The 27,914-nt window shown below is 35.9% G+C and overlaps 1 protein-coding gene across 2 annotated transcripts; it reads right to left on the reverse strand.

Annotated features, from left to right (window-relative positions):
- Window positions 1-222: 222 nt before the first annotated feature.
- LOC119691542 (putative inorganic phosphate cotransporter) lies at window positions 223-27,083 on the reverse strand. Of its 2 annotated transcripts, none has more exons than XM_038109259.2 (8): window positions 26,620-27,083; window positions 8,064-8,260; window positions 7,367-7,606; window positions 7,034-7,243; window positions 6,783-6,947; window positions 3,504-3,720; window positions 1,376-1,614; window positions 223-813 (listed from the first exon to the last, which is right to left on the reverse strand). In XM_038109259.2, the coding sequence occupies exons 1-8, from the start codon at window positions 26,750-26,752 to the stop codon at window positions 631-633; spliced, it is 1,584 nt and encodes a 527-aa protein (XP_037965187.2). In that variant the 5' UTR covers window positions 26,753-27,083; the 3' UTR covers window positions 223-630. The 2 variants fall into 2 exon arrangements, with proteins under 2 accessions (XP_037965187.2, XP_037965188.1); XM_038109260.2 differs by lacking the exon at window positions 26,620-27,083 and adding an exon at window positions 22,076-22,249.
- Between the last annotated feature and the right edge of the window lie 831 nt (window positions 27,084-27,914).

A 27,914-nucleotide genomic window follows, 5' to 3' on the forward strand; every position in this document is an offset into this window, starting at 1 on the left:
GAGAGGACTATGTCCAGCAGCGGACTGTTATGAGCGGATGATGACGATGACGTAATTATCTAATCTAAGTACATTATAAATATTCGGTGTGATTGCTTGCCATTAGCATAAAGTTCATTTCTGGCACGGTTTAACACAGGCATCATTATTTATGTAATGATATAAGTATAACGTTTCCCAAATTATTTTTATTCAAAACATATAAAAAGTCACACTTGCATCGATAAATTGAGTAAGATATTGAGATTATCGCGTTCAGTATACTGATGCCTCTAATAATACTTATTAATTATTCTAACATAACAAGAGTCTTTCATAGAGCAGCTAAATGCTCAAAGCTAATTTTAAATCTCATTAGTCTGTTATTTTCTAGATCTAAATAGTTGTATTACGACAATAATATCACATAACACTGGCTGAGGCAGCCAGTCCCCAGATTTCACAACATTTTGTACTTAATCGTATTTACAAAACATTCTAACAGCGGAACGGGAAGTCTGCCTTAAATGCTAAACGTTACTATATACAATGTAAACTTTCTAAGCTTGGAACCTTTCAAGCCAGTCTACCTTTCATAGTTTCGTCTCGCTTTCACTTGTGTATTTCACATAAGTTGTGTCCCTCTCATCATCACACCTTTACATCGGCACTGACAGTCTTGTTGGCTTCTGCCTCCTGTTGCTTCCGTGGGTCCTCTGTGGTTCGGTTCCACCACTCCTCCTCTCCCGACGCCCAACCGACGAAAACTAAATTGGTTACGATGAAAACCACCAGTGTGATCCAGAATACTGCTCGCCACTGCACCAGAGTGCTCTGAAAATACAAGTTTCCATTAGCTCAATTTGAAAGTTAGAATTTTTAAATAACTGATACCTAAATTCCAGACTTATTAAGAATCGTAAATTATAAAGCATGTTTTAGGGTACTCATAATCATTCTTCAAAGGAACTATTCAAAGTTATAAATAATGCAAAATTACCAAGCTTATTAGTTACAGTAATAAACAAGCTAAATATAAAATTATTCAATGGGATTTCTTAACAACGCGTCCTAATTTAGTATGTCTTTACAATACGCCCCATTATGTTGTCGGGTCTTGTCGTAATTTTTAGTAACTACCTTATTATTCATCCTTGAAAAATATATTATGACTAAGAATAATTTCCCAGTCTTCCGGCATCAGTATTCAAGATGGCCTAGCACAATGCAATAACCTGTCACCTATAACTCTTTATGTAGACACTGGAGGGTCATTCGGAATACGATGTCAGAAGTGCAGCTATGCCATCAACTCTATCGCAACGTGTAAGAGTGTTATTCACCGCAGGGTCAGACCTCTATTTGTAAACCGGGACAGTAGGTTCAGGAAACTTACGTCAGGTGTAAGAAGGCCGACCAAGTAGGGTGCGATGATGCCGGTGATCGCTCCGATGCCGTTGACTATGGCCATGAGGGTTCCCGCGTAGTTGCTGCTCAGGTCGAGGGCGTTGACCTTCATCCCGGGGTAGAAGGCGCCCATGAGGCCCATGGCTGCCGTGAAGAGGATGACCACGGTCTGGGCGTCGCAGCCGGAGTATGACGCCAGGATCATGCAAATGCCCGGGCCGACCGACGCTGGAAAAATTAAGGTGAGTTTGTTTTATTGTTGTATCTAGGTTTATGGCCAGAGGTATAAAATTATTTATGGCACCTTTTAATTGCAAAAGCTTAGTAGTTAATATTAAAGATCAACGGAGGCTACATCGTTAATTAAAAAATTACTTTATGAGAAATCTACTTTAATTGATCGTAGTAGGATTATTTTGTTTAGCTTCTATGGTTTATATGTTATTTATAATTTTCTCTTTCAGTTATACTTAGCGATTATAAGGTTAGGTTGGATTGTCTCGTCTAGGTATGGAAACGGAACTAGAGGCAGGTTTGTTAATTAGACGTCATGGTCCGTTTATTATGATGCTGCCCTTGCTATAGCGAGGAATGCTTATACACTTATGATTAGATAGTTTATTCTTCCCTTTATAAATTATTATCAGACGGACAATGGTAATCAGTTACTACCGGTTCAAGTAAGTAGGTACCATATAGCCTAGTGTTATGAGATACGCTTACGAAATTATTTAAAATCTTCATCCAAGTGTTATCAAAAGCTTTAGAACTATTCCGTAATTTTAGCGTCGTTTCGTTATTTTTATCTCACTTGTTCCTTATCAGGTCATGCCGTGTCTGTTTAGGATTGCAAGTGGCGCCAAGAAGGATACCTACGTTGCTCTTAGAAATACTTTGATATTTATCTAATTCATCTTTAGTCATTACTAGAGATACATAATTAGCTAACCTACCTGAATCGGATATCGTGACTGCAAACGTACATCTATATTTAATCGAATCATTATCACCTTTTATTAAGCAAGTTAAACAAGAATAGTTTTGTTTAATCGCTGCAGAGATTCTTGCAAAGTAGTAACGCAATCACTTCCTATTTTAAAGATAATGTTAGTAACTGCACGGTCAGGTAATAACTACAATCGGAAGATAAGATGATGACATTGTATTGAGTAATTCATTATCTTCATTGACCACTTCATAGTTATCCGCAAATAGTACCTAGGTAATGGTTTACAATCATTTTACGGATGGGTTGATTTCGCTTTACCTACCATTTTCCAGAACCAATGATATGGGTGACACTTTAAAATTTTCCATTTAACGCATGAATACTATTGCAAAATCTGTAATTTTATTGACAACGACCATAGATAATATATATTTCTTGAGTACACACTTTGGTAAAATGGAACGTACTAGAGACGGGACACATCAAAGTCGACGTTCTTAAATCGATAAAATATTAGAATTTTTTACATTGTATTATAGTAAGTAGGTATATAGTATTTCTTACTTACTTTCTCATCAACAGCCTTAAAACAAACTATGATGTTTTTAATCAGAGTGCATATCTCTCTCATGCTGCCTTTCAGAATAATAACAATTTTAATATATTTTATTAATAATCTACCTTCATGTAGTTCATCGATATCCTTCGTATAATTTGATTAAAGTTTAATTTATGGTTTTATTATCCTATTGTTGTTGGAAAATTTCGGTCTGTTTGTTGTCATTTTGTTTGTTATTTTTGTCAAAATGCCGAGAAAGGCTATTTTAAACTCGGAATGTCGTGAGTTTGTAATTCAATTGAGTTTGGTTGATAGAACAAAAAGAATTATATTACAGGACTGTGACTATTTGGCTCGGATAGATTGTTTGCAAGATGAACTGATCATCAATGTCGGTGTTTAATCTGACACATGCAAATTGACCCGTACAAATATCGATAGGTACAAGTCGATAGAATTTTACTCTCGGACATCTCTAAAACTGCCAAACTCAAAACGTCATGAAAACGTCCCCCATATCATTAGTTCTGGAAAATGGTATAGGCATGTTAGTAATTTTTCATCGCATCGCTGCAATCACTTTAACCACTTTAGTTGAAGTTCACTTACCTATCGTCGTGAAAGTTTTTCTCGCGTTCGTAACCGTGAGCCAATTTCTCTTGACAATCTTGTCGCACATCCAGCCGAAGACAATGGAACTGATCCACATGACCACGTAGGGCAGAGCCGCGAGGGTTCCCGTACGGTGGATGTCGAATTTGAGCACTCCAGTCATGTATTTCGGAAGGTCAGTCACCATTGTGAAGTATCCGTAGTCGTGACCGATCTGTAAACGTAAAGTGAAACTTTTATTAATTAACAAAAGAGGCTATTTTGCTTGTTGTTGCACTGAGAGAAATTTTATTGTAGAAATAAAAAATTAGACGACCGAATGGCGTAGTGGTTAGTGACCCTGACTACTGAGCCGATGGTCCCGGGTTCGATTCCCGGCTGGGGCAGATATTTGTTTAAACACAAAAATTTGTTCTCGGGTCTTGGATGTGCCCGTAAAATGGCAATAGGCCCGCCCCCTATTACATTGGGACTAACATAACACTCTGGCGAAAAGTGGGTGCAGCAATGCACCTCTGCCTACCCCGCAAGGGAGTACATTCGTATAGTGCCACAATCTTATCTGTTCCGGTGGCGACATCGCTGTGATCGAATCCAGTGTTGCTTTCGATTAAATTTTGCCTATTTCTGGTTTAAACGACAATGCATTTCTGCTATTACCTATTGTAATAATTAGATACATTCATAAGTATAGTAATATAGATAAATCAAAATATAGGGTCGATAGTAAATGAAAGTGAATATAATATATCAAACGACATTTGTTTCAGTGTAGTTCTGATTATGTTCTGCTTCTGATATAGGAGATTAAATCTAGATTACAATGCTATAGGTAATATATGTGGGTCGTGGGAATAACGAGATAGATAGACTTAAACAATTAATTAAGTATTATTATAATTTTTGAACACTTTATTTTAAATTTTCTAAAGTAACAAGAAACAATAGCGTACAATTATAATAAATTCAGACAGTGTGCAAAGGCTAATACATCATCATCATCATCATCTTGACACATCACGTCCCCACTGCTGGGGCACGGGTCTCCTTCCAAAGGCTAATTGCCAAAAAGCAATTTCTTTCAGCCAACTCTTGATTGGTTGGGAAAACAATGACATGTCATAAATCATCATTATTTCGTCTAAAATTGCTGCAGGTGCGCGAAATTCTTCTTGGTATACTGCCTAAGATTTAAAGTATCATGTCATGTCATCACACCTGTAATCAAAGAAAAATAAAGATTATATAATTTTCATCACGAGTATCATCACGACTCATCCCGTCCCCACTGCTGGGGCACGGGCCTCTCTGGAAAATATTACATAAAATTACATGGAGTATATGGGTAAAATTATTCGTCATATTTGGCAACACTAACCTGTAGCCGCTGCAACTCGTTCTTCCAATTTTTCAAACGGAATTAAAGGCGCCTGAATACGTTATTCTTCCTGCATAAAAGCCAATATATATAGTACTACTTTTCTTGCATTACATTACAGCGCTATTGGTAGTATTTCACCCAGAAAATCACAAAATAAATTAAATAACAACAATTGAAATTGACAACTCAAATAACGCACAGAGTATGAAATGACGTTTGACAATGACGTTTCGTTAGTTGCACATTTTGACCACCGGAACAGATAAGATTGTGGCACTATACAAGGCGTGAGTGCGTGTTTTTTTTTTTTTTTTTTTTTTTTTTTTAATAAAAAAATCGATTTGCAATGCCCGTTAATACTATTTTAAAATAAATCCAACAGAACTTTACTTTAAAATAATAGTGAATCATAATTATTAAAAACTTTTGTTATTTCCATAGTGTGATAATATCTATAACATGACTTTTGTTTTTGAGGGTATTATTAAAAAATCATATGATTTACAATGCCTATTGATTTCAATACAGTATTAATTATTTTCACAAAGGCTTGTTTAATTACTATAAAACATCCAAATGTAATAACAACAAAAAACATTTTAAAATTATGGTATTACTACATTAAATAAAATTTACAGTTCCCTCATAATACCAAGTGTATCGATTTGTGAAGTTGAGTGTCGTTGCTTTATAATTTCTTCTCTGTGTATTTTCTAACGTACAATGATAATTCCGAGTGTTTCTTAATACTAAAAATTAATGTAGCCCTGATGAAAAACATACATTTGTGAAATCAAACAAAGTTTGTAATCCCAAATGAATATTTTGTTTTTACAAGTAACCACAATGAATATTCCGAGTATTTCATAATACTAAATATTAATGTAGCCTTTGTTAGTGTTTAGTTCATATGCCCGCTAACAGATGTCACTATGCAATAGTCTACATCGCGGTATTAAGTTTTCTTGTGTTATAATGACTTTCTGGTACGTACTTCTACCACTACACAGTGCTCAGATTTGGACTTTTACAAGTATCATATCGTACTTTGGTTCATAGTTCATAGTGAGATCCTAAATGGATCCTAAGTACGTATAGATAGAGCATAGACTAATATTGTTTGTGGTATAGAGGTAGATACGAGAGCGAAGCTGATCGAACTCAGTTTCCTTACGCTTCATTCCCGGTGTGGCCTGCGCTATGGCTATTGAGATCACTAAAACGAGTACTTGAAATTACAAAACACCCACAATATATTTAACTTCACCAATGTATTTCCTAGTCAAGACAATACTATAGGATTATTAGAAATTACAAATTTTATGTATAATTATCACAACACAAATGTAAAATATATATAATAGTTAGCTGAAATTACTAAACACACAACTGAATCTCAGTATGCTAATGTATTCCCTAGTCTACACATTACAAAACGAAAAATATGTTCAGTAATAATAAAAACACAAACACTAGTATCACAAAACAACGTCTGTAAGTAACACAAAGTTTAGTAATATTTACAGAGGTACTACTAAAAGACACTATTTTGTTAAACTTAAAATGACAAAGTTTTATAAAATTCGCTATATCTACTGTGTAATGTCTACACATATTATTTACTTATTTATACAAAACTGAATTTACAAAAGTCCGATTGTAACAGTAACAGTAAATTTGTTGTCCTGGGAATAACACCCATTTTAGTAACTTCAACACTATTTTTGTACTTTTTTCTCTCAGTGTGGAGGGGTGCCGCAAGGGAGTGTTCTTGGGTCATATTTGTTCACATCATGTATGGATACGTAGGTAAAGGTATTACAGTATTTGTCACATTACAGTGCTGAATGCAGCACCATAAATAAATCATAAAATTCGAATTCATTATACCGTACCTGTGCACAGACCAGTGCCCATAGCGGTATCGACATGAAAATGGCTTTCCACGGAATGGCGCTGGGTTGGCTGCTCTTGTGAGATCCTAATGCCTCTTCCAGATATTTCTTCTCCTTGTCCGAGATATAGGGGTGAGATTCGGGGTCATTGTAACAAAGAAGTGCCTGGAAAATAAATGGAAATATAAATACTTAGCAGTTTTTACACTTCCGTGAATAAAAGCATTTTTAGGAGTTTTCAACCAACTTACCCATAAAATGAACCACAGGATTCCAAGTCCTCCAAACAGGTAGAATACCGATTGCCATTCGCCAGTTTCGTTGATGACCAACCCTGAGAGGTAAGTGCCAGCGATGTTGCCTATCTGCGCCCCTCCGAACACTAGCGACCCCATGCGGCCTCGCTCTCCTAGCGGTGCCCAGCGTGCCAGCAGCGCGTTGAGTGCTGGGAATGTTGTACCCTGGATGAGGAAAGGAATCATGCATTATAAATAGAAATTAATGGACATTTTATTTAAAAATGGAAAGTAGGTGTATATTCTTACTTTTCTTACACAACATATCTGAGAAAAGTTTATACTCACTTCTCCAAGCCCCTCAAATACTCTCAAGACTATGAGCCCAGTGGCGCCCCCAGCGCCGACGGCCCACGGAGTCAGGAGCGTGAACACGGCGGTACTCAGCACCCCGATGCCCAGGGAGTATTTGCCCCCGAACCGCTCAGCCAGGATGCCTCCCGGCAAGTGGGTCACGATGTACCCGTAGTAAAACGCACTCAGGATCAGACCCTGGGTTTGCTCATCCCAGTCAAAGCCTGTAGGTTCCTGGAAATACCACTTTATGTGAACATGCTTTGGGTATTACAGTTCTGAATTTCCGATTGGTAACGCATAGCTCGTATCTTCAATTAAGATAATGAGGACGACGTAATTAACCCTTATGCAACTGAACATAAGTGCATAGTGGTATTACAAAAAACGAATTCTTGCATAATTGCCCGCTTTGTCGTCATTAAAAAGTTTGTCGATACTAAATATTTGCAATGTTTATGATGCCTATCTGCACCACAATCCGGTTTAGGTGAAATATAAATTGCGCTATATTGTGTTATGGAAACAGTTTTAAGTACCTATGCTATGATCTGATCCAGCTCAAACTTATTCATGCCGGAATTTTATCAGGGTCGTCCCTATAATGCATCCCTATATTTAATTCTAGGCCTAAACAAATGAAGAAGAAATTAAAACAACAAATCTATAGCATATAGACGACAGCACTTACAGCATCATCCACAATCAACGTATAGTCAGTGACAACGTCCTGCGCGGGACAGGAGCCGTCGTCCACAGACCCTGACGAGGGTTTCTTCCGCACCATCTGTGTGATGGCGATGTTGAGGCAGACGCGCATCGTGTACGCGTTGGCCACCGCCAGGAAGCCCATGATGGCCATCACCCATCGCTGCGGTATGATGAAAACTGTAGACAATAAAACAGTTTAACCGGTTGAATTCCGTGAAATTAGATACAATAGAAAATCTATTGTGTTTCGCGTAATGTAGGTAGCGACTACGGAAGGCAAAAAGTTAAGGCTAGTTTTGGCATTAAGTATAGGTAGTTGTGGTAGGTCTAGGTACCATGCTACAGTGTTATAATAGGCATAGGTATTGTAACGCGTTTTGGGTGGGAAGATTAACTATTCGTATTTATGTTTTTTTTTTTTATAGATTATATCTCAAAGTTGATGCAGTTCTTCTAAGTGATCAATTCCAGCTTATACAAATTGCTGACGTCAAGCGAACTGCATGATACATGTTTCCTCTCTTTTATAATCGTACTTCAGCAGTATTTATTATTGTAATTGTAAACTTTACAAAGGCTTTGGCCGATTTGACAAGCATATTGTGAGATTGCATACATAATGAGATTAATGAGGTAGTGAAGTAGGTGGGTATTATTAAATTAACAATGATTACCAACTACTTATAAATAGCCTATCTCTAAACATAAATAAACATAAGTTTGTCGGTAAATCTACACTTCCGATGGCTATGTGTTGCCTCATTGTGAATTAGGCCTTATGCAAAGCATGAACATGGGCAGACTGATAAATTCATTGGAGTGATTGAAACATATGAAAAGTCCACTACAACACCAGTTATGATAATTCCCAGGATATTTCCTACGAATTAATCGGCATCGGTATTATCACGTTGTTCTACGTTGAATAAATATCCTACGTCAGTTTGTGTCACAACAATTACGTTGTCGAGCACGTGGTCTACACGAGTTATAAAAGAACAATCGTTCTTTATAGGAGTATCTCTTGATTCTATGCAATTTATTGTTCAGCTATCGTACTATCGGACACCGATATGCCGTGTCCGACATGGCGGCAACACGTGCGTTCACCGCAATTACCGTCTGGTAATGTTAGCTTCAATTCTACTTCGATAACTCTATTAACGTCTCTACGTATTTGCTTTTCTTACACCATTATGCATATTCTTTTACCAATGTTTATCTACGTTATGGATATAAATCAGGTATGATATAAATAGGTACATGAATGCGTATTTAACTCATACCATAAATAAACGAAACACTACACTGTAGGCATGGTAAAGGTATACAATTACAAATACGATTTAATTATTTCTAAAACGTTGAATGCCTGAAAATTTGCGATTGTTTCAGAAACTTTTATTCGGAAAGACAAAAGAACCTTAATTATATTGTGTTTACCACGTAATGACGTATTTTTCAATAAACATGGGATTACAGGTGACTTCTTTTCATTTGCGGCGAAGCGTGACTGTCGTGAGTGCGGTGACAATATGACTAAGTACCTACGTAGATTTCCAGGTAAAAGTAGAGTAGGTTGCCTGGTAGAGATCGCTTTAGCAACAGCGATAAGGCCTTTATTGTACTGTTTACATACAATACAGCTAAGTACCTACCTAAATTGTATTGAAGGGTAGATTGAAAATTACATTTGTATTATTTAAATTTTACAGTTTTATTGGAATCTTGTCTCGACTTTATGTAAGTAGGTTTAACTTATGTAACTAATTCACACTTTAGAGTTTATTATTAATTATAACTATTGAGTGCGTATCATAATCGGTATTTTAGCTCAAAATAAAATTCGTAAGATGATACTGAATCAATTTGATATTATATGCCGATGTTTTCGTTCGTATTTGTTTTAATTAATATTAAATCTCTTGTCTGACTTGGTTGTCTGGAAGAAATCGCTTTAAGCGATAACACCGCCATTTGTACATATGTGTTAGATTAAGTTTTGTATTGTTGTCCATATTTTTGTGTGCAAATAAAGAATATCTTATCTTATATCTTATCTTAAATCGAATTTAGCACCATGTAATTAATCTGGCTTCTAGCAATTAAATTAAATATTCTGCCAAGGTTAGCTACCATGGTTGGCTACTGTACAAGTCTATTTCAAGTAATTTCGTGTGTAATTAATAATTTATCCTCATTTCTAAATAGTAAGTAGGTAAAAACTAGATACGTCAGTGTCATTTACGTATTTATTTTGATACAACTAAAGCTGCGTACAGACCGGCCCAACATACGCCCAACGAACGCCCAACGATGGATATTTATCATACATAATACAGGGCAGATTGCAGCAACGAAGGTCAACGAAACCCGTTCGTTGGCGTTCGTTCGTTTGGCCGGTCTGTACGCAGCTTAACCAAAATACCATAAAATTCCCATGTGAACCTGCACGACGTTCAAAGGGATAAATATGTACTTACTTACCTAACGATCTGATCTGTACGAACTTTAAGCTATTTTTAATCACCTTCGAAACGGAAACGTTTGCTTTACGTAGCTCACAATTTAACTGATAATTACATAAACATATTATTTAATTCAAATTAAATAGCAATTATTTGGATTTGGAAATGCTATTGAGAAGAGGCGACTAAATGTTGATGATTTCGAATTAAGAACCTAATCTTCAGCTGTCTTTTAATTTCTCGCCATAAATTAATAAAGAAGAGTGTGAGTCCGTAAGACAATATGATGCCTCAGTGTCTGAAAGTTGCCCGCATACACTTCTTTATTTTGGCACTTTTGTTTCAGTTGCAATGTTAGTCAGACTCGATGGCAATTTCATGAAAATGCATACAACATATTAACACCTGTAGGATTTGAATAAGCATTAAGCAGTTTAGTGCGGCACGTGCGACAGCCGGCGGAATGCTTACTGGGCAATTAACATAGTGTTTCTATTGACATACTAATTGCTGATTCTTGTCTAAGCGATGCCGTGTGTGTTGTGGCTGCGTAAATGTGCTGTTTTCACTCTCTCTCAAAGGGTTAAATATCTGTACCTTGACACTCTACATAACATATTGAAAGCCACCTCGAAAATACAGGTAGGTACCTTTTTGTCGACGTCATAGTCTAAACTCTAAACTATAGACCGTTTCACCGGATAATTGATCGAATTTCTGGATCTCGAATTGGTAGATTTTCTTTATTTAAGTCATGTTATTTGATGAAACGCTCTATAACTGATACAGGGAATGGACTAAGGTATTTTTTACCCAGGTAGGTACAGTTGATTTCTACTCGGGCTGAGTTGTGAGATATGACCGCCAAACAAATAACGGACTCCTAAAAATGGTATCACTACTTCCTTTCATCGTCTACAGAATACAAATAAGTCTTACCCCCTTATTCATAGAGAAGTTACAAGACGTTTTAACTAATAAACTGCTTTGTCCCTCTCTGTCGAAGAACAAATTGTTCCCTGTCGGAGAGGGACAAAACAGTTTATTAGTTAAAACGTTTTGTAACTTTTCTATGAATAAGGGGGTTAAACTGGAACAATTTGTCACAATTACTGTTTATATTTTGAACAAAAGTTTTCCTGTCTGCTTAAGGGTCTGCAATAGGGAATCGAGGGTTGGCATTGTCATAGAATTATGTAGTAAATGATGCTCTACAGCCTTGAAAAAAATCACACAGGTAGTTGAAGAGTCTAGCTAGGTGCTGAATCATTCGAATTTAAGTAAATGATTATGGATAACTGTAAATTAATTTCAGAATATCAAGAAAAACCAGTCAATCACACTCCCGTATTGTAACAACTGTGTCGTAATGATTAAGAATTTTCATATGATTTTTATCATATTATAAAGTTAAAGGCTTGGACTAGGCGCTAAATACCTTGTTTTTTAATAAACACACACTTATTTTGTGTAAATTAATCCCAAACTTGAGCAATTTTTTTCCCTCAAATCTTCATACAAATATCTATGGCGGCTTTCTGTGTTATAAAATCATAAACACAAGTGACGTTTGACTCAGTTGGCCGCTGGCCTCCAAAGAAGGGTCACGTCGGTTTAGGCAGCACTGACAGCTCGCGATCTTATCGTGTACAGATACAAAATCACTGCACATTGGTTGTCAATGCACTTTTTCAACTTTTATGACACCAACATAATTTGATTTGAAATTGAGGAAGCATAATTCTTCCAGTATATTCAATACATTAAATTAAATTAGATAGTGTGCAATATTCTCGTGATATTACAGTCTCGTAAAGGTCTGATGAGGAGCAGGAATATAGCGAATGGATCTAAGTGATGACAATACGCACGAACATTAGGTTAGGGATCAAAAATACAGTCTCTTGGTGCTGGTTGAGGTATGGTCTCGTGAGGATCTGATGAGGGCAGTAACACGGTGGTGGCTCAATTTTATTTCAAAGATGTTAATAGCTAAAAGCATCGAGTTTGGGCTATTAAGTATGTTTTTCAGAGAGAGAGAAAGAGATTTTGTTTTTCCTCTGGATGTGTTAGGTTTACTGGGTTTACTAAGTTCATTCTGTTAATGGCATCAAGTTGTTATGTGTTCATAAGTAATAATTATTTATTAACAAAATGCTGTTGATTCTCCACGAAAATGTAAAAATAAAAATAAAATAAATAAAAATAAATTCGTAACGTAAAATTGTCAATGACGGAATTTCTTCTATAGACAGTAGCCACAAAAAAAACAAACGATAGATGGCGTGATTTGAAGATAAAGATACATTTTTTCGACACATAGACAGCAACAACAAAAAAAATACAGATTTAAAGAAAAGAAACACATACTTATACAAAACAACAAAGAAAAAAAAAGGATACACATCTAAATAACTGGAAAAAATATAAGCCCCAATTTACTTGTGTGGGACAGGGAGTACCATAATATTTTTTGTGGGGTACTCCCCATCTATGCGAAATATAAGCTTGATATCTTTACCCGTTTCTGAGAAAAAGGGCGGTGACAGACAGTCAGTCAGACAGACGGACAACAAAGAGATCCTATAAGGGTGCTTTTTTTCTTTTGACGTTCGAAACCCTATTCTATTCTATTCTATTCTCATAGGGGGTGAAGTTCCTGTACGTGGCTCTCTCGAGTGGAACCTTTGTACATATCCCCTTGATTTCAGCTCAGCCAGCCTAGCTCCCGAGTAAACTGGAGTAGCAGGCCTGGGTGTTGTAATAGCTGAGGTAGGCGCTCTGTTGGTCCAAGAATAGATAATCTTGTTTCTGTAGTAGGTGGACAAGCTAACAAAATATGTTCAACCGTCTCATCTACTTCTTTACATGTCCTACATAAGGGACTAGTTGAGTTACCTATGGTATATAAGTGTTTATTCACGCAACAATGTCCTGTTATTAATCCTACCATTAATGATATATTACTACGGGACAGGTTGAGTAAGTAGCGTGTAAGTTTATGGTTGTATGATACAATAAACGCTTTACTTTGTCTGCAATCTACACGATTTATCCACTCCTGATTGTGTTCAGATAGTGTTTTATCGGTGAGACATTGCCTTATTGCCTTTGATGACAAACTAATAAATGGTTCTGGCCCTATTTGTAGGGTATTTGATCCCATTCTTGCTAGTCGGTCAGCCTCGCAATTTCCTATGTTGTCGTTATGACTTTTAATCCATTGTACTGTTACATTATTTGAAATGCTTAGGTTTTCAAGTGTTCTGTGACATTCTAAAATTAATTTAGATTTTGTTACAGTTCTGCCTAAGGCACCTAAAATTGCCATACTGTCTGTGTAGAAGCAGATATTGCAATTTTTTGTGTCTTTTATTTGTGTAGCTCCGTCAAGTAGGCTGGCAGCTTCTGCCTGAAAAACAGTAGCTTTGTTCCCGAAGCTGACAGAGTATTGTAAATTAAGTTCCGGGCAGAAGACACCTCCACCGCTGCCCTTCTTGTTCTTGGCTCCGTCAATGTAGATATTGATGTCGTAATTGTTTTCGTCTGATGTGCCACACTGATCTCGCTGGATAGTGTAGCTTCGGTTGAAGATAAACGTCTTTATAGTAGTGTCGCTGCATTCAGTGGACCCGGGAGCCGACAACTTGGCAATGTCAAGTATGCGACTGTGTCCCTGTGCAGTAGTATTCGTTGACCATAGTCCCATGTTACTTAGCCTTATCGCCGCCGCTTTAGCTTCCTGCTTGATGATAATATCGAGTGGTGGAAGTCCTAGAATTATTTCTAGGGCGGCTGTTGGGGTTGACTTCATACATCCGGTGATTGAAACGCATGCAAGCCTTTGAAACTGTCGTAGTTTGTTTTTCACAGTAATGAGGTTCGATCTTTGCCACCAAACCACTGCTCCATATGTTATTATAGGTCTGACCACCGCTGTGTACAACCATTTACACAGCTTTGGCTTGAGTCCCCATTTGGATGCAACAAGTTTCCTAGTTTGGTATAGGGATATTGTTGCTTTACTTAGGGTTTTCTCCACATGTTTAGACCAGCTTAGGCGGTGGTCTAGCCATATGCCGAGATACTTTACCTCATTTGTTAACTTTAAGGTTGTATTAAAAAGTTTAGGTAGCTTTAAATTACCTATCTTAGTCTTTTTGGTAAATAGAACCATTTCCGTTTTGGTTGGGTTCACTGACAATTCATGTTTGTGACACCATTCCTCTATGATGTTCAGTGCAAGTTGCATCCTTTCACATAAGGTATTTACAAACAGACCGCCAATGAGAATCGTAACGTCATCGGCGTAGGCTATTGTTGTAAAACCTTTATTATTTAGATCGCAAAGTAGATCTACTTTTAAAGTAGATTCACAACTAAAACCCACAGCAATGGAGATAACACTCCACCCTGCGGACATCCCTTTGCTACTTTGCATCTTATTGTATTTGTTGAAGTAAAAGATACTGTTCTTGATTTAAGCATATTTGTTATCCAGGCACTGATGACCGGGTCTACATCATGATTTTTAAGGTTATTACTTATGCTATTGAACATAGTTTTATCAAAAGCTCCTTCAATATCGATAAAAACTGCAAGGCAGGATTGTTGTAACAATATTGAATTTTCAATTTTGCTTACCACTGCGTGTAAGGCCGACTCTGTTGACTTACCCGGTTGGTATGCATGTTGGTTAGGATGGACAGGTTTCACGGAAAGTGCACCGTCACGTATATATCTGTCACACAGTCGTTCCCTAAAATTAAGTAAAAATATTATGCTGCCAAAAATGTACTTACAGGTATTGAAAAAGCGGTATATAAACAAATTATACCAGCAGAGGGTTCACCATTTAGCTGAATGTTACTTAGAAAACGGCCTTGAGTGGCGGTCAAGTTGGTCCCCGCCTGCGATACTTTCCATTAACATTGGGACTCGTTTTCATGTTTTTAGCGTACAGTCAGGTTTTTAGTTTTTTATAATTGTATTTTTTTATTTGTAACTTTTTAGTTGTTTTTATTTTATGAAATTTTACGTCGGTAGGTAGTTCATGATCATTTTTTATTTCAATAATTTTGGTGTTGTTATTTAAATACCTTCAATATGCATATTTTTGTAATGTGAAAATCAAGTCCTTTCATTTGATACCTTACACGGCAAAGTTGAATTATTATTTTTTCGATCATCACGTTATGTCCTCAAGAGGGCGCTATGTACATTTTAATGGAACGTCACATAGCCTATAGCCATCGCGCTATCAATACGCTTCTAACAATACCTCATACATCAAAATCTATCAAGCCGTTTAGGCTACAGGAGGGAACAAAGAAACAGACAAACATACATATATACATACATACAATCAAAAAACATTACCCTCCTCCTTCGGCAGTCGGGTAAAAAGGAGTAAGACAGGGGGTCATTCTGAACTTTTCAAATTCAAATTCAAATTCAAATTCAAATCATTTATTTGTGACACATAGGTTATAGACAGGCTTTTACAAGGTCAAAACTAGTATCATCTATGGTCTACCATAAAGGTGTACAAATTTAAAATATTATAAAAGTGACTTCAAAATCATGCAATAATTATAAATAAAATTAATTAAACAATTAGCACAAATTACAATTCATATGTACCTATTCACATTCAACAGAAAACAATAAACAAACAATGTCAGCAATTATAATTAATTATATGGAAGTAAATGCATTAAATTAAATAACATGTGTGAAAATAGAAAAATATAATTAAGTGATTCGTTCGGATGTGCTTTTAATATTTCTGGCTCTGGTCAGTAAAGAACTCATGTAGAGTATAATATGCCTTTCCGACTAGGATCTTCTTCAATTCCGATCTAAACTGGGTAACGCTTTCTAAGTCTCGTATATAGCGAGGTAAACTATTAAATATTTTCGGAGCCATTCCTAATACGCTTTTATTATACAAAGCCGACTTTCGAGATTTTGCCGCTACCTTGTTTTGGCATCTAAGACTTCTGAAGCTATCAAAAAGATGTCTGTTGGATTTTAAAAACGATGCTATCTCATAGATATATAAACATGGTACAGTGAGGATCTTTAAATTTATAAAATGTTGTTTGCAGCTGTCTGTTGATTTTAAATTTTTCATCGCACGGATGCACTTTTTTTGGGATTTAAATACATGGCTTATATCTGTAGAATTGCCACAAAATATTTTGCTCTACGAGTTTTGGAAATTAACAAAAAAAAACCTTTTTCATAGAAACTTTGTTGGACATGTGACTTTTTACCATGGAAAACGAATATTTTTTTTCGCGAATTTGCAAATCTCGTAGAACAAAAGTTGTTCAGAATGACCCCTTGAGTCATCCCCTTTTGGCTTAGTATAGCCCTTTTGCGACACTATGTATTTACTTTGCTTTGTCGTCGGGGTTCAGTTGGCTGGAGGATGCCCGAAACTTATTATCTACACTTTAATACTTTTAGTTACCTTTCTACAAGTAAATACCACATTTGTTTGAGAAAGCTAATCGGGTTCCGAGTATAGAGTAAAGTGGCACCCCTATTAATTTCTACTCTTTCCTGGTGCCTACCAGTGTAAGTAAGAATTATACTTACTTACCCTAAAATCACCCAAAATGTACTTGAACATAATTGTCAATAAAGTTGGCGAGTAAAAGTTTATCGACCCACTGTGCAAACTTACATGTGTGCGTGTCACTGCGTGTGCTGTGTGAAGAGCATTGAAAACCCAAAATTGGCGCGGCACGTCACCCTGTACGGGCCCTTAAAAGATTGTAAATTTCATTTGTTAAGAACAGGATAAAATTAACCGGCACAGAATCGTGATTAAAATTAAATTCCGGTAACCAAACTTGTGCAACTTGGTACACTGTTAGTCGATGGAAGTTTAGTCCATTTGACTGTCTAGTCTAGAATAGTTGATATGCACATTGCCTACCAGGAAAAAAACGGAGATGAGACATATATTTATTTATCATTTAAGTATAGGCTTTATATCCATAATTAATGAATAGAATAAATATGCTTTAATTATGAAATTTAGCTTAGACCTTTTAGCAATGATTCCAATGATTCTTTAGGAAGGTTGCCTTTTTATGCAACTGCAAATTATAATTAATGTCTAAAGCCATATCCGTAAACCAGTTGGCAAGCCCCTATTCATCTCGGCAAAATGAAGCGTGTCAAGAAAAACCAGTACCAACGTGACGACCAAAATCGGTTGCGGAATGGTGAAACTTATTAGTGGGAACTTTTTGCCGGATTTCTATCGAAGACGAGGTCTGGTCTGCATTCCCGCCTCGTACCGTAGATAATTACGTTCCGATTGGCTCTTGGCTTGCTGCTGGACTAGCAGACTATCTGGCGGGTCTCATACTGTCTCATTATAATTATAATACCTACGACACATGATGCGTGTCGCAATTTAAAAGTTTAACGACCTGTGATTGGAATTGCTTCTGTGAATTTGTGTGCAGTGGTTGTATCGATGAAGAAATGAATCTTCTCATTTGCCACCATCATAATTATTTGTGATAGGTATAGAGACGTTTGCGTTTTGAAGTAGAACCTACCTACTACGTCTTCTTATTTAATAAATCTATAAAACTAATAAGTTTTCTTTCAAGTCTGGTGATGCAAAAACTTTATCGAGAAACCTGTGGAGACCACAGACCACACGTCTTCGAGTAATCAGGTAGTTACTTATAAGCACGTGTTGCATCTGACCGCTAGTGTAGGGTGACCATGATATTGAAACTAATTAGGCAAGTCGTAGAAACCGAAGCCTTATTAGTTCATACAATGTGTTGTTTTTCGTTTTTGTAGTAACTATTTAAATGTTCTGCAATTTGTATGTTATTTCAAATAGTGTATGAAATCAGTTACTACGTACAAACAAACACATATGCTGACGACTGCATTCCCCGGGCTTGTCAAAGGTGCACTCCCATGATAGTTCGCGAGCCGTATCGCCGTTATGGAATGAATTATTTGCAATTAGTTAAGAACTTAATTCAAATAAGTAAGTAAATTGTTAAAACATTAAGATTTCGTTATATTATCTTTTGCCTTTTAAAACCTCAGAAAACCGCGGGTTGACTGGCAGAAAATGCTTTTAGCATTAAGTCCACCCTAAGTACTTTTATTTGTAACATTTGTACAATAAAGAGTTAAATAAATAAATAAATAAGATATGTTGTAATCAAACTGATGAATTCGTCCTTCTGTGAACGCTTCTCTCTTTTGTCCACCACTTCTCATATGAACATGGACACTCTACACTGCAAATAACTCCTGGCCACCCACCCATCAGCTTCAGAGTACCTAGTGGACCCAGTACGACAGGGGGCTCACCTGTAGCCCTTTCACTGACCACACAGCTAGATCTAGGCTCTACCTAGGTTAGCTAAGTGAGTAGTAATTAAGTAACTAATCCATTATGCGTAATTTATGAAAATTGTAAGTGTAGTAGCACTTTTAATTTTATCACAGGTAACTTCATGTGACATTTAGGAAAACTGATCTGAACGTTAATAATCCCTTTAGTTTAAATTACCGTAGTTTATTTTCTATATAGTTTACCTAAATACTAGAAACATAAGGAAATTTTCACGGCTTTTCCATATCGCAACTCTAAACCATATCGCATTCCTGGTAATAAGGTGACAGTTACGTAACCAGGTAAACAACGTATAATATTGTAAAAATTAACGTATAATATTTAATTATACCTACATGCATTACATAATTTTATTGTTTAACTCAATGATGGGAGAAAACAAGTTTTAAATATTATAAGTGCATTGTAAAAAGTATTGTCGCTTGCGGCCAAGACCTCGTTTCTGAATTGGAGGTGTCCAGTTTGGTAATTGGACAAAAACTCCGCAATAAACCGATAAAAAAACAGTAGACCGGTGTGTTGTGATTATTACGATAACTTTCCGTAGTAATAAAAGTTTAATATTAAAGTCTGATGCATTGATAGTGTTGTCATGATAATGTCAGTATTGAAAATAATAATATGACGTTGAGGATTCCCAAACCAGTCGGATATCTAGTAAGTAGTGGTAGAGTCAGCTGATAACACTAACGCAGAAACAAATGCCAACACTAAACTAAGTTTACTAGTTCAACCATATATTTTATTATATTTCTGACAGTGGTGTGGTGTCTTCTCTTATTCATTCATTTAGGGCTACTAATTATAGAAAAAAAACAAAGACCAACCCCCTTATTCATAAAAAAAACTTACTGGACGCTTTAGCTATTGCACTGTTTTGTCACTCTCTGTCAAAGAACAAATAGTTCTCTGTCAGAGAGTGACAGAACAGTTCAATAGCTAAAGCGTCCAGTAACTTTTTTATGAATAAAGGGGCAAATCTGAAACTATGGAGTAGTCTTAATCAAAGGTTAAAAAAAATACACGTAGTTAGCTACCCAACCTAGGTATGTTAAAATTTGAGTGTTATTAAAGTCCCCTATGTTATGCCTAGGAAGTTGACTAACAAGGATATGCTTACCTGTTACATAATACGTAGTGTAGCAAAGTGTATAAAAAATACCAATTGAATAATGTGCGATTAAAGTAACAGGGCATTAAACTAATAGAAACTGGATTTTTGGGAAATGTTTAATATAAAATAGATAGAGATCATTAAGAGTTCACGCAGCATTCACATGTTTGTTTATTGATTGACCATTCAGCTTAAGTAGCTATTATAATAAATTAGTAATTCGTACATTTCTTTAAGTATATTGAACTGCGGTTAACTACATTATGAGATTAAGTGCCAATTTCTCCATAGTCGGTTAGAGCATAACCAGGGAGTAGTGGTTGACTTTTGACACATCCGTCATGAATTTTATATGGAGATGACGTATAATTAATAAATCAATCCCAGTCGGTTAGATAACCGACTATGGAGAAATTGGCACCAAACTTACGATAGTCGGTAGCATACTATTTATAAGGATTGTGATTGTGGAGACTTTGTGTTGAATTTGGGTGAACTATGGAATAGTCTAACTCGATTGTTGGTCGGGCCATCGATTCATAAGTAGGAAACGAATCGAAATGTTTGATTAAACCAGATGTGACTAGGTCGTCCCAGTGACCGTGGGAACATGATTACGACATTGCACTTGACACTGCAATCATTGCACAAATTCGTTGTTTTTAGTGATACTTAAGAATACTAAATATACCTATACCTACTTAAGTGCTTATGATTATTATATTTAACCCCTATATCATAAATTACTTAAGTACCTATCTATTTCCGCACCATAATCTGTAACAGAAGTATACAAACAAATAACTACAAGGTATAACTTGAATACTAATACTATATATCTATGAGAAAATATCTATATAATATAAACAAAATCTCTTGAGGAAGGAATAACTTTACCTTAAGTATATTTATATATTTTGGCAACTGTGTTTTTATTATTATCAAGGGTACTGCATCCGTAAATATGTTAAATTAAATATTATATTATAAATAAACCTCTTTAGTGCAGTCATCGCTAATCGGTACCGGTTTCCTAATTCGACCTTCTTTCGGTTGTCTAGGCTAGGCTATTATGATCACCGGCTATTTTCAAAATTCCTAGGTATAGCAGGGATATAGTTTAGCCATTGACTAATGTACCTACTATTTAGCTGACCAAACTATGTAATAATCATGATACATCGAATGTACTTATTCCTTTGTCAATATATATTTTTATAAGTATAAGTATCTATACCTACATTGACTTTATAATTTAGCACGGTAATTTATACTGAAAGATTTGTAAGTACTTTTTTCAGCTTATTGTGTTAAGATATTTTAGTTATATAGTTTAACTTCTATTAAGAAAATAATCAGTTTTTAAGAAACTTTGTTGTTTGTTTGAAGTTTGTTCTTACTGAAATTGTGCCGGTAAGTAGTGAACAGTGCACACATAGCTTATAGATGTTTTTGAAAAGATCCTGACGAATGGGAGGTTTTCAACCTCCTGGTTGAAAACCTCCCATTGAGAACCTCCTCCTTTTTTTGAAGTCGGTTAAAACTATCTTAAATACTACTAAATATTATGTTTGATTTATGAATTTACTTCAGTTCAAGTTAAATATTTAAGTAGGCGCTAAATATTCAGGCCTTGATATTGTTGTTATTGAACTTATATTTATTTGCAAAAAGAAACCTTCCTCGCAAGTAGGTAAGTACCTACTTACATATTTATTTTATTTAGTTTAAAACATTTAAAATTAATCTACCATCGCACTGCGGCCAGAACTCGTGTTTATTTAATTAATTTCGCGCCAATTTACTTTTAAATATTACTTATATTACTGATATAGAGTTTAAAAAAATATTATTCCTAACCTGTTGAATTCTTAGTATGAAAGCACCCACCTTGTGTACATAAGTGTTATTGTTTTATTTATTATTTTACTATGAATATACTCGTAGTACCTATACATCAATGAGACAAAATAGTAAAGTCTACATTTAAAAAAACTTACACCGCGAAAGTAAAAGCCTCCAGCCGGTCAACATCTTCAACCAAAACACTTCGCGTACTTTATAACAACAATTTAAAAAAAAAACTAATAATTTTTCACTGAACCGTCATCGACGTTCGTCCGTCGCTCGTGAGTGGATCGCGTTCAGCGCTGTGCGCAGGCGCCGGTGCACTAGTGCCCGGGCGCGAGGCGCGGCACACGCTATATACCGCACCGCCAGACAAGTGGGCACCGCGCAGACATTGACTTGCAACGAGCTTGCAGTGGGCAGCAGGATACTGATTGAGCATTTTGACTATTCCATCAGCTTATCGCCGCGACTAGGCAAAAGGTGTCTGGTTATGATTGGATGCGGAAAGCTAAAGATCGCATCCAGTGGCGTGCTTTGGGAGAGGCCTACGTCCAGCAGTGGAGTGCTATAGGCTGATGATGATGATGATCAGCTTATCAGGTGTGTCTTAGGATTTAAATGGTTGGTGTTGAGTAGTAACCATCGCACAGGTGGGCACCGCACATCCATTAACTTGCAGCGAGCTTGCACTACGAGGCACGATACTGATTGCACAATTCCACTATTCCAGCAGCCCATCAGTTGTGCCTCTTAGGATTTAAATGGTTGGTGTTGAGTAGTAACCATCACACAGGTGGGCACCGCACAGCCATTGACTTGCAGCAAGCTTGCACTACTAGGCAGTTCACTGATTCACCATTTTCATTATTCTCTTAGCTCATCAGGTGTGCCTCTTAGGATTTAGATGCTTGATGTTGGGATGGTTACTAACCATCGCAATATTCGACAGCTCAAGCTTTCAAAGTAAGTAACCCTGGTGGCAAGATCCGGCAGGACTAGATAGAGTTTTCTGGTAGTCCTTTTTAGAGACACATAACCAAGTAATGCATGCATGCGATGTGGATTATGAACAAGCAAAGGAACTTCTTAACGGACTGTAAAATTGCAAAAGTAAAAAAGGCTGCGTCTCCAGCATACAAACTGTTTACCGTCGATTAAGTTAGTGGCATGGCGGGGTATTTATTGGTTTAGTATGCCGAGTGTTAACAGTTTGTTAAGTGTTAAGCTCACTTTTATATACAATTTGCTTTGTTACTAACGAATGAGTACCTACTGGGAACGCAGCCCATAGTTTTCACACATTAAAATAATACGTTATACCTCCGTATTATATAAGACAAACATATACTTATCTAAAATATATTAACAACAAAAAAACTAATTAGCCTCTAGTACCTATAAAGTAATAGGATACCACTAGAATCCACCAATAGCCATAGCCCATAGCCACTGAGGCAAATTCATAGAAGTAACGAGTAAACGTAGGAAAATTTTTAGTCCCAAGTTCCACGCGGGACCCGTAGAAAGCGCCAGTAGCGACCAGTTTTCTTTTAAGTACATAATTGAGTACCCAAGAAAGATGACCGCACGGCAAAAAGCAGATAAGCAACCAAAGTGATTGCATATTGAATTAATCGTGGTTTCTCAGAAGTACCTACCTATGGACCGAAGAAGATTAATAAATTCTTGAATACTTATTGCTTGGTGTGCTACAGCAATTTAGCCCATATAAGCGCAAGTTTTTTCCAAAAAAGTGTGAATCATTTTCATTTAGTTAGAGACACCATAGAATAACGAGTACTATATACTTGTTATTCTATGGAGACGACTATTAAAAACTTGTAGGTATGTATACCTATTAAATTGTATTTAATACAAATAGGATACATTTCCGGAAAACTTAATTGAGAGTCAGCACGCTCCATCACCATATCCTATCTTTTGTTTTAATTAATCTGTTTTATTTGTTCTTTTATCCTGCAAACATATTTTATCTAAAGTTGACCTTTCCAACATTTGCAAATGTTAAGGCTGCTTCCGGGAAACACTTTTTTTTGTCTATTCTTATTTTAGTTTTTTTTTTGTTACTGGGGAGGTGGTTGATGATTTCAGTTCGTTTTGTCCGCGGTGCAGCCTGTACCTTTTGTTCAATAATAAACTCAGCAGTAACTAACTTCCTGCTCATATGCCGGGCAATAGGTCTTTCATTTATTTTAAATACCCGTAAATATCTCTAGGTAGTCCCTGTAAAATAGACTATGTATATGTTTATACAATACAATACAATACTCTTTATTTGCACCAAAATAGAACATACAAAAAAAAAACTTAAAAATAAAAACAGTACAAAAAGGCGGCCTTATTGCTTATAGCAATATGTTATCTATCGTCTATTGACAAAAAAAAATATCTTGTTGCATGGGTCGGTAACAGCTACATGCAGATTTTCTCGAGGGCATAGGCTCGGCTCGAATCGAGTTCTAAGATTTCTTGCTTTCCGTTCATTGTTACAATTCAGTACAATACCTATAAATTAATGATTTCGAAATATGACTGTGTACTTGAACTTTTTGTTCTTAGTCTAATAATATTGTTGTGCTACTTTCTATTATAATATAATTGTAGTTATTTTACGCATTGACATAATTTGATATTTTTATTAAACACGTCGTTGTTGCCTTATTCATGTTTAATTTATAGCTGCTTAAATTTAATTACAAATGGTATGTTGCGTACATCCTGATTGAATACCTACATAATATCCGATGCGTAGAATTTACGCATTATCGCCTATATATCTGCCTAATTAAGGTAGCTCAAATAATTTTTCATCCGTTTGGACACACATATAATGAAAAAATAAAATGCATTTTCATAATGGATTCAATTTCTCCGTACGCTGCCGTAGTAGGTATGCAGCAAATACTTACTAATATGCGGATAAAACAGATTTATGACGGATTTTCAGGAGGTAGGTACCTATTGCTCCTGGAGTAAACATCCACGCTGAGTTACTTCACCCTTTTGGTCCGCTTCAACACACAACCTGCTAAGTACAAACCTGTCTTTATCATAGCTACTATTTACCTAGTTATAAGTACAAATGTGTATATCTGTAATTGTGATTTGTTGTGTATGTAAGAAAGTGGATCAAATAAACGCTTTATCTATCTATCTATCTATCTATTAAAAATTCCCGTAAACAAATTAAGAAAGAGCAAAATGCAGCATCATGCCATCAACATTCTTATAGTAGTACTTATTTTGAATTTATATTACCTAAATCGTAAAAGAACATGAAAATTGTAAAACTAGCTAATGACATATTTATGTAGTCACACGAGGTAGGTTCAAATATAATAAACCAGCCAATTTTTGAGCTTAGGGTCAGGCATTTATACACAGTATCAACATACAATTTCATTGTCCATTCAAAATAAAGGTCATTTAGTATATATTTTCTTTTGTTGTGATAATAATATATCTTAAGTTTAACACATAAAACAGACACTTGTAGTAACTACTAATAACTTCAAGAAGGACAGTAACACTTTTATTAAGTTGGTATGTACGTAATGGAACAACTTAGGTATTCTGGCCTTAATTCGTTACGCAGTAAGGTTGTCACTTAAACCTTACTTTAACGTAACAGAGTTATTAGAACGACAAACGACATAATTACAAATCTAGAACCTCAGAAGTCAGAAACGCTGTTTTATTCTGGAAAATTTCTATTTACTAGAAGTTTTAGAACTAGAACAGTCAGTCAAGAGGACAAGGATGGCTTGGTCAGTGCTCAGTCCATACTGAGGCCACAGCTCAGAGTGGAAACTTTTACGTAACCTCCTTTGATACTACCTATGCACTTTTATTACCTGTATATTGCTCTGGCCTTTTCACGTTAAAAAGATTTTGCTGAGAGAAGTAACCTTATAATAGTTATTTATAAGATGAAATAAATACTTACTGCTTTTTGAAAAGTTCGTATAATTATTGACCCATATTTTCAAAGGATGGGCATAGTTATAATGTATTTATGAAGGTTTATTTCTAAAATAGCGTCGTGATGGCGCATAAGATGTTGTCTTCAGCATGCACAACATCGGCGTGTACCGATTAATTCTTAAAAAAATAAGGACTTTAGGTGCAAAATTATACCACGTGCTCTTGCGATGAAAGAAAACATCGTGAGGAAACCTGCACATAGATACCAAAACCCGCAGTGGTTCAGTGTGGTGAGAAAGGGTCCAAACTTAGAAAGGCAGTTGAGTTGGAACCAAAAGAGAGAAAGATAGGTGCATGTACTAAGTAATACCCCAGCAAATAATAGAATAGAAAAGGGAAGTTTTAGTTCGTTAAGTTTATACATTACACCACTGAGTGATCATCTGATTATGTATTGGATGGCAATATTTAGGGTACATTCGATTCCCTGTTGTTTTATAGCTTCATTATATGATACTAGCTGTTCCCGTTAGCTTCGCTTCGCATTGAAAAGTTTTCCCGTGGGAATTCCGGGATAAAAGGAAGCCTATGTTCTTTATCAGGGTCTAGACCATATGTAAGTATACCAAATTTCATTCAAATCCGTTCAGTTAGTTTTGGCGTGAAAGAGTAACAGACAGACAGACAGACACAGTTACTTTCGCATTTATAATATTAGTTAAGAAGTTAGGATTACATTTCATTTTACCTCTTTGCAGCCATGTTTCAGCATCAGTCGTGTCTCTCCTGATCAATGGCGTTAACTCCGTTTCAATTAAACAGTCGTTATTGCACGTCACTGAATTCACTGAACTTGTCACTACTTTTGTAAACACATGCATACTGTTTTGTTTTTAATCATATTACACGTTTATGTACTTGTTATATTTGTTATATGTATTCGTGCTTAGGAATACGTGTCCCACCATACAGTTTTTTTTTCTATAAGTTAGGGTGTTGGGTGTTGGCTTCGTTTTGGGACTACAAGTAATTCAATCCGATTACAACGAAATTTAATACTCCATTCACAGCGGTACCATCCTTCGTCAAAGGTAGAGAAAGACTAAATGAGTATTTACTATCGAAGCGACCGACATTGGGTGATTATTTAATAGGGAAGATAAAGAAATGAGAGCGATTGATATTGATATTGTATGCTCACTGCAAAGTAATTAATTATACCTATTATTTATATGTCCTTATAAACAAGTAGGAAAAACACCAAGCGCCCTACAATGAGAAATGTAAACAAATGATTGGAGCTATGGAAACATTTTACTACAAGCAAGTACCTACATCTACGCATGGGTCTAGATAAGATTAACTTACTAAGTGAACGTGTAAACAAACTATTAAAAAATGACTTGTTTACTGATTATTGATTAGGCATCGTTAAATGGTTATTTCATTTATGAAGTAAATATCATACAATGTGAAACCTATATGTGCAGCATGTTATATCTAATCCCGAAAATGAAATAAAAAATTTCAAAATTCGCGAAAAAAATATCATTTTCTGGCTTAGATATAACATGCAGCATGCTGCACATGCACACGTAGGTTGCGGCTTAGTATATCTTTTTTGCAATGCCTTGTATAATAAGTAGGTATACCAGTTAATTTTATAATTTTCTCCACTCGGGAATTATTCTACCTCAAGGGTCATGAGTTCTTCATCTGATAAGCAAATCAATCTAGGTACTTGGTAATAATTATAAGAATACATATGTAGAATTTACTTACTGGAATATTAAAAGCAAAATAAAGACTAGTATAGTACCTATTTACACAGGAGTCAGCGTTGCTCTATGCCAGTGCATATTTAATAGGATCAAACTGAAATGCTAAGCCAGCCCCGATAACCATTAGAATCATTCCTGAATGCATAATTCATGAACAAACTGTGTGAAATTGCCGAACACTTATCGAAAATTCCGTCGATTTGCTCAGCAAACAGATTTACCACCTGTTGTTGACTCTTGTAATGCCTCCGACACTGAAATA

This window comes from Plutella xylostella, chromosome 17, assembly GCF_932276165.1.
Source record: "Plutella xylostella chromosome 17, ilPluXylo3.1, whole genome shotgun sequence".
NCBI lineage: Eukaryota > Metazoa > Arthropoda > Insecta > Lepidoptera > Plutellidae > Plutella > Plutella xylostella.

Excerpts from the sequence above, each read along its gene's own strand:
- LOC119691542 (XM_038109259.2), bottom strand. The coding sequence starts at position 26,752 with ATGCATGTGTTTACAAAAGTAGTGACAAGTTCAGTGAATTCAGTGACG. Across the intron at positions 8,261-26,619 it reads TGAAACATGGCTGCAAAGAG|TTTTCATCATACCGCAGCGA; the intron begins GTAAAATGAAAT and ends TATTGTCTACAG. Across the intron at positions 7,607-8,063 it reads CGTTGATTGTGGATGATGCT|GAACCTACAGGCTTTGACTG; the intron begins GTAAGTGCTGTC and ends TGGTATTTCCAG.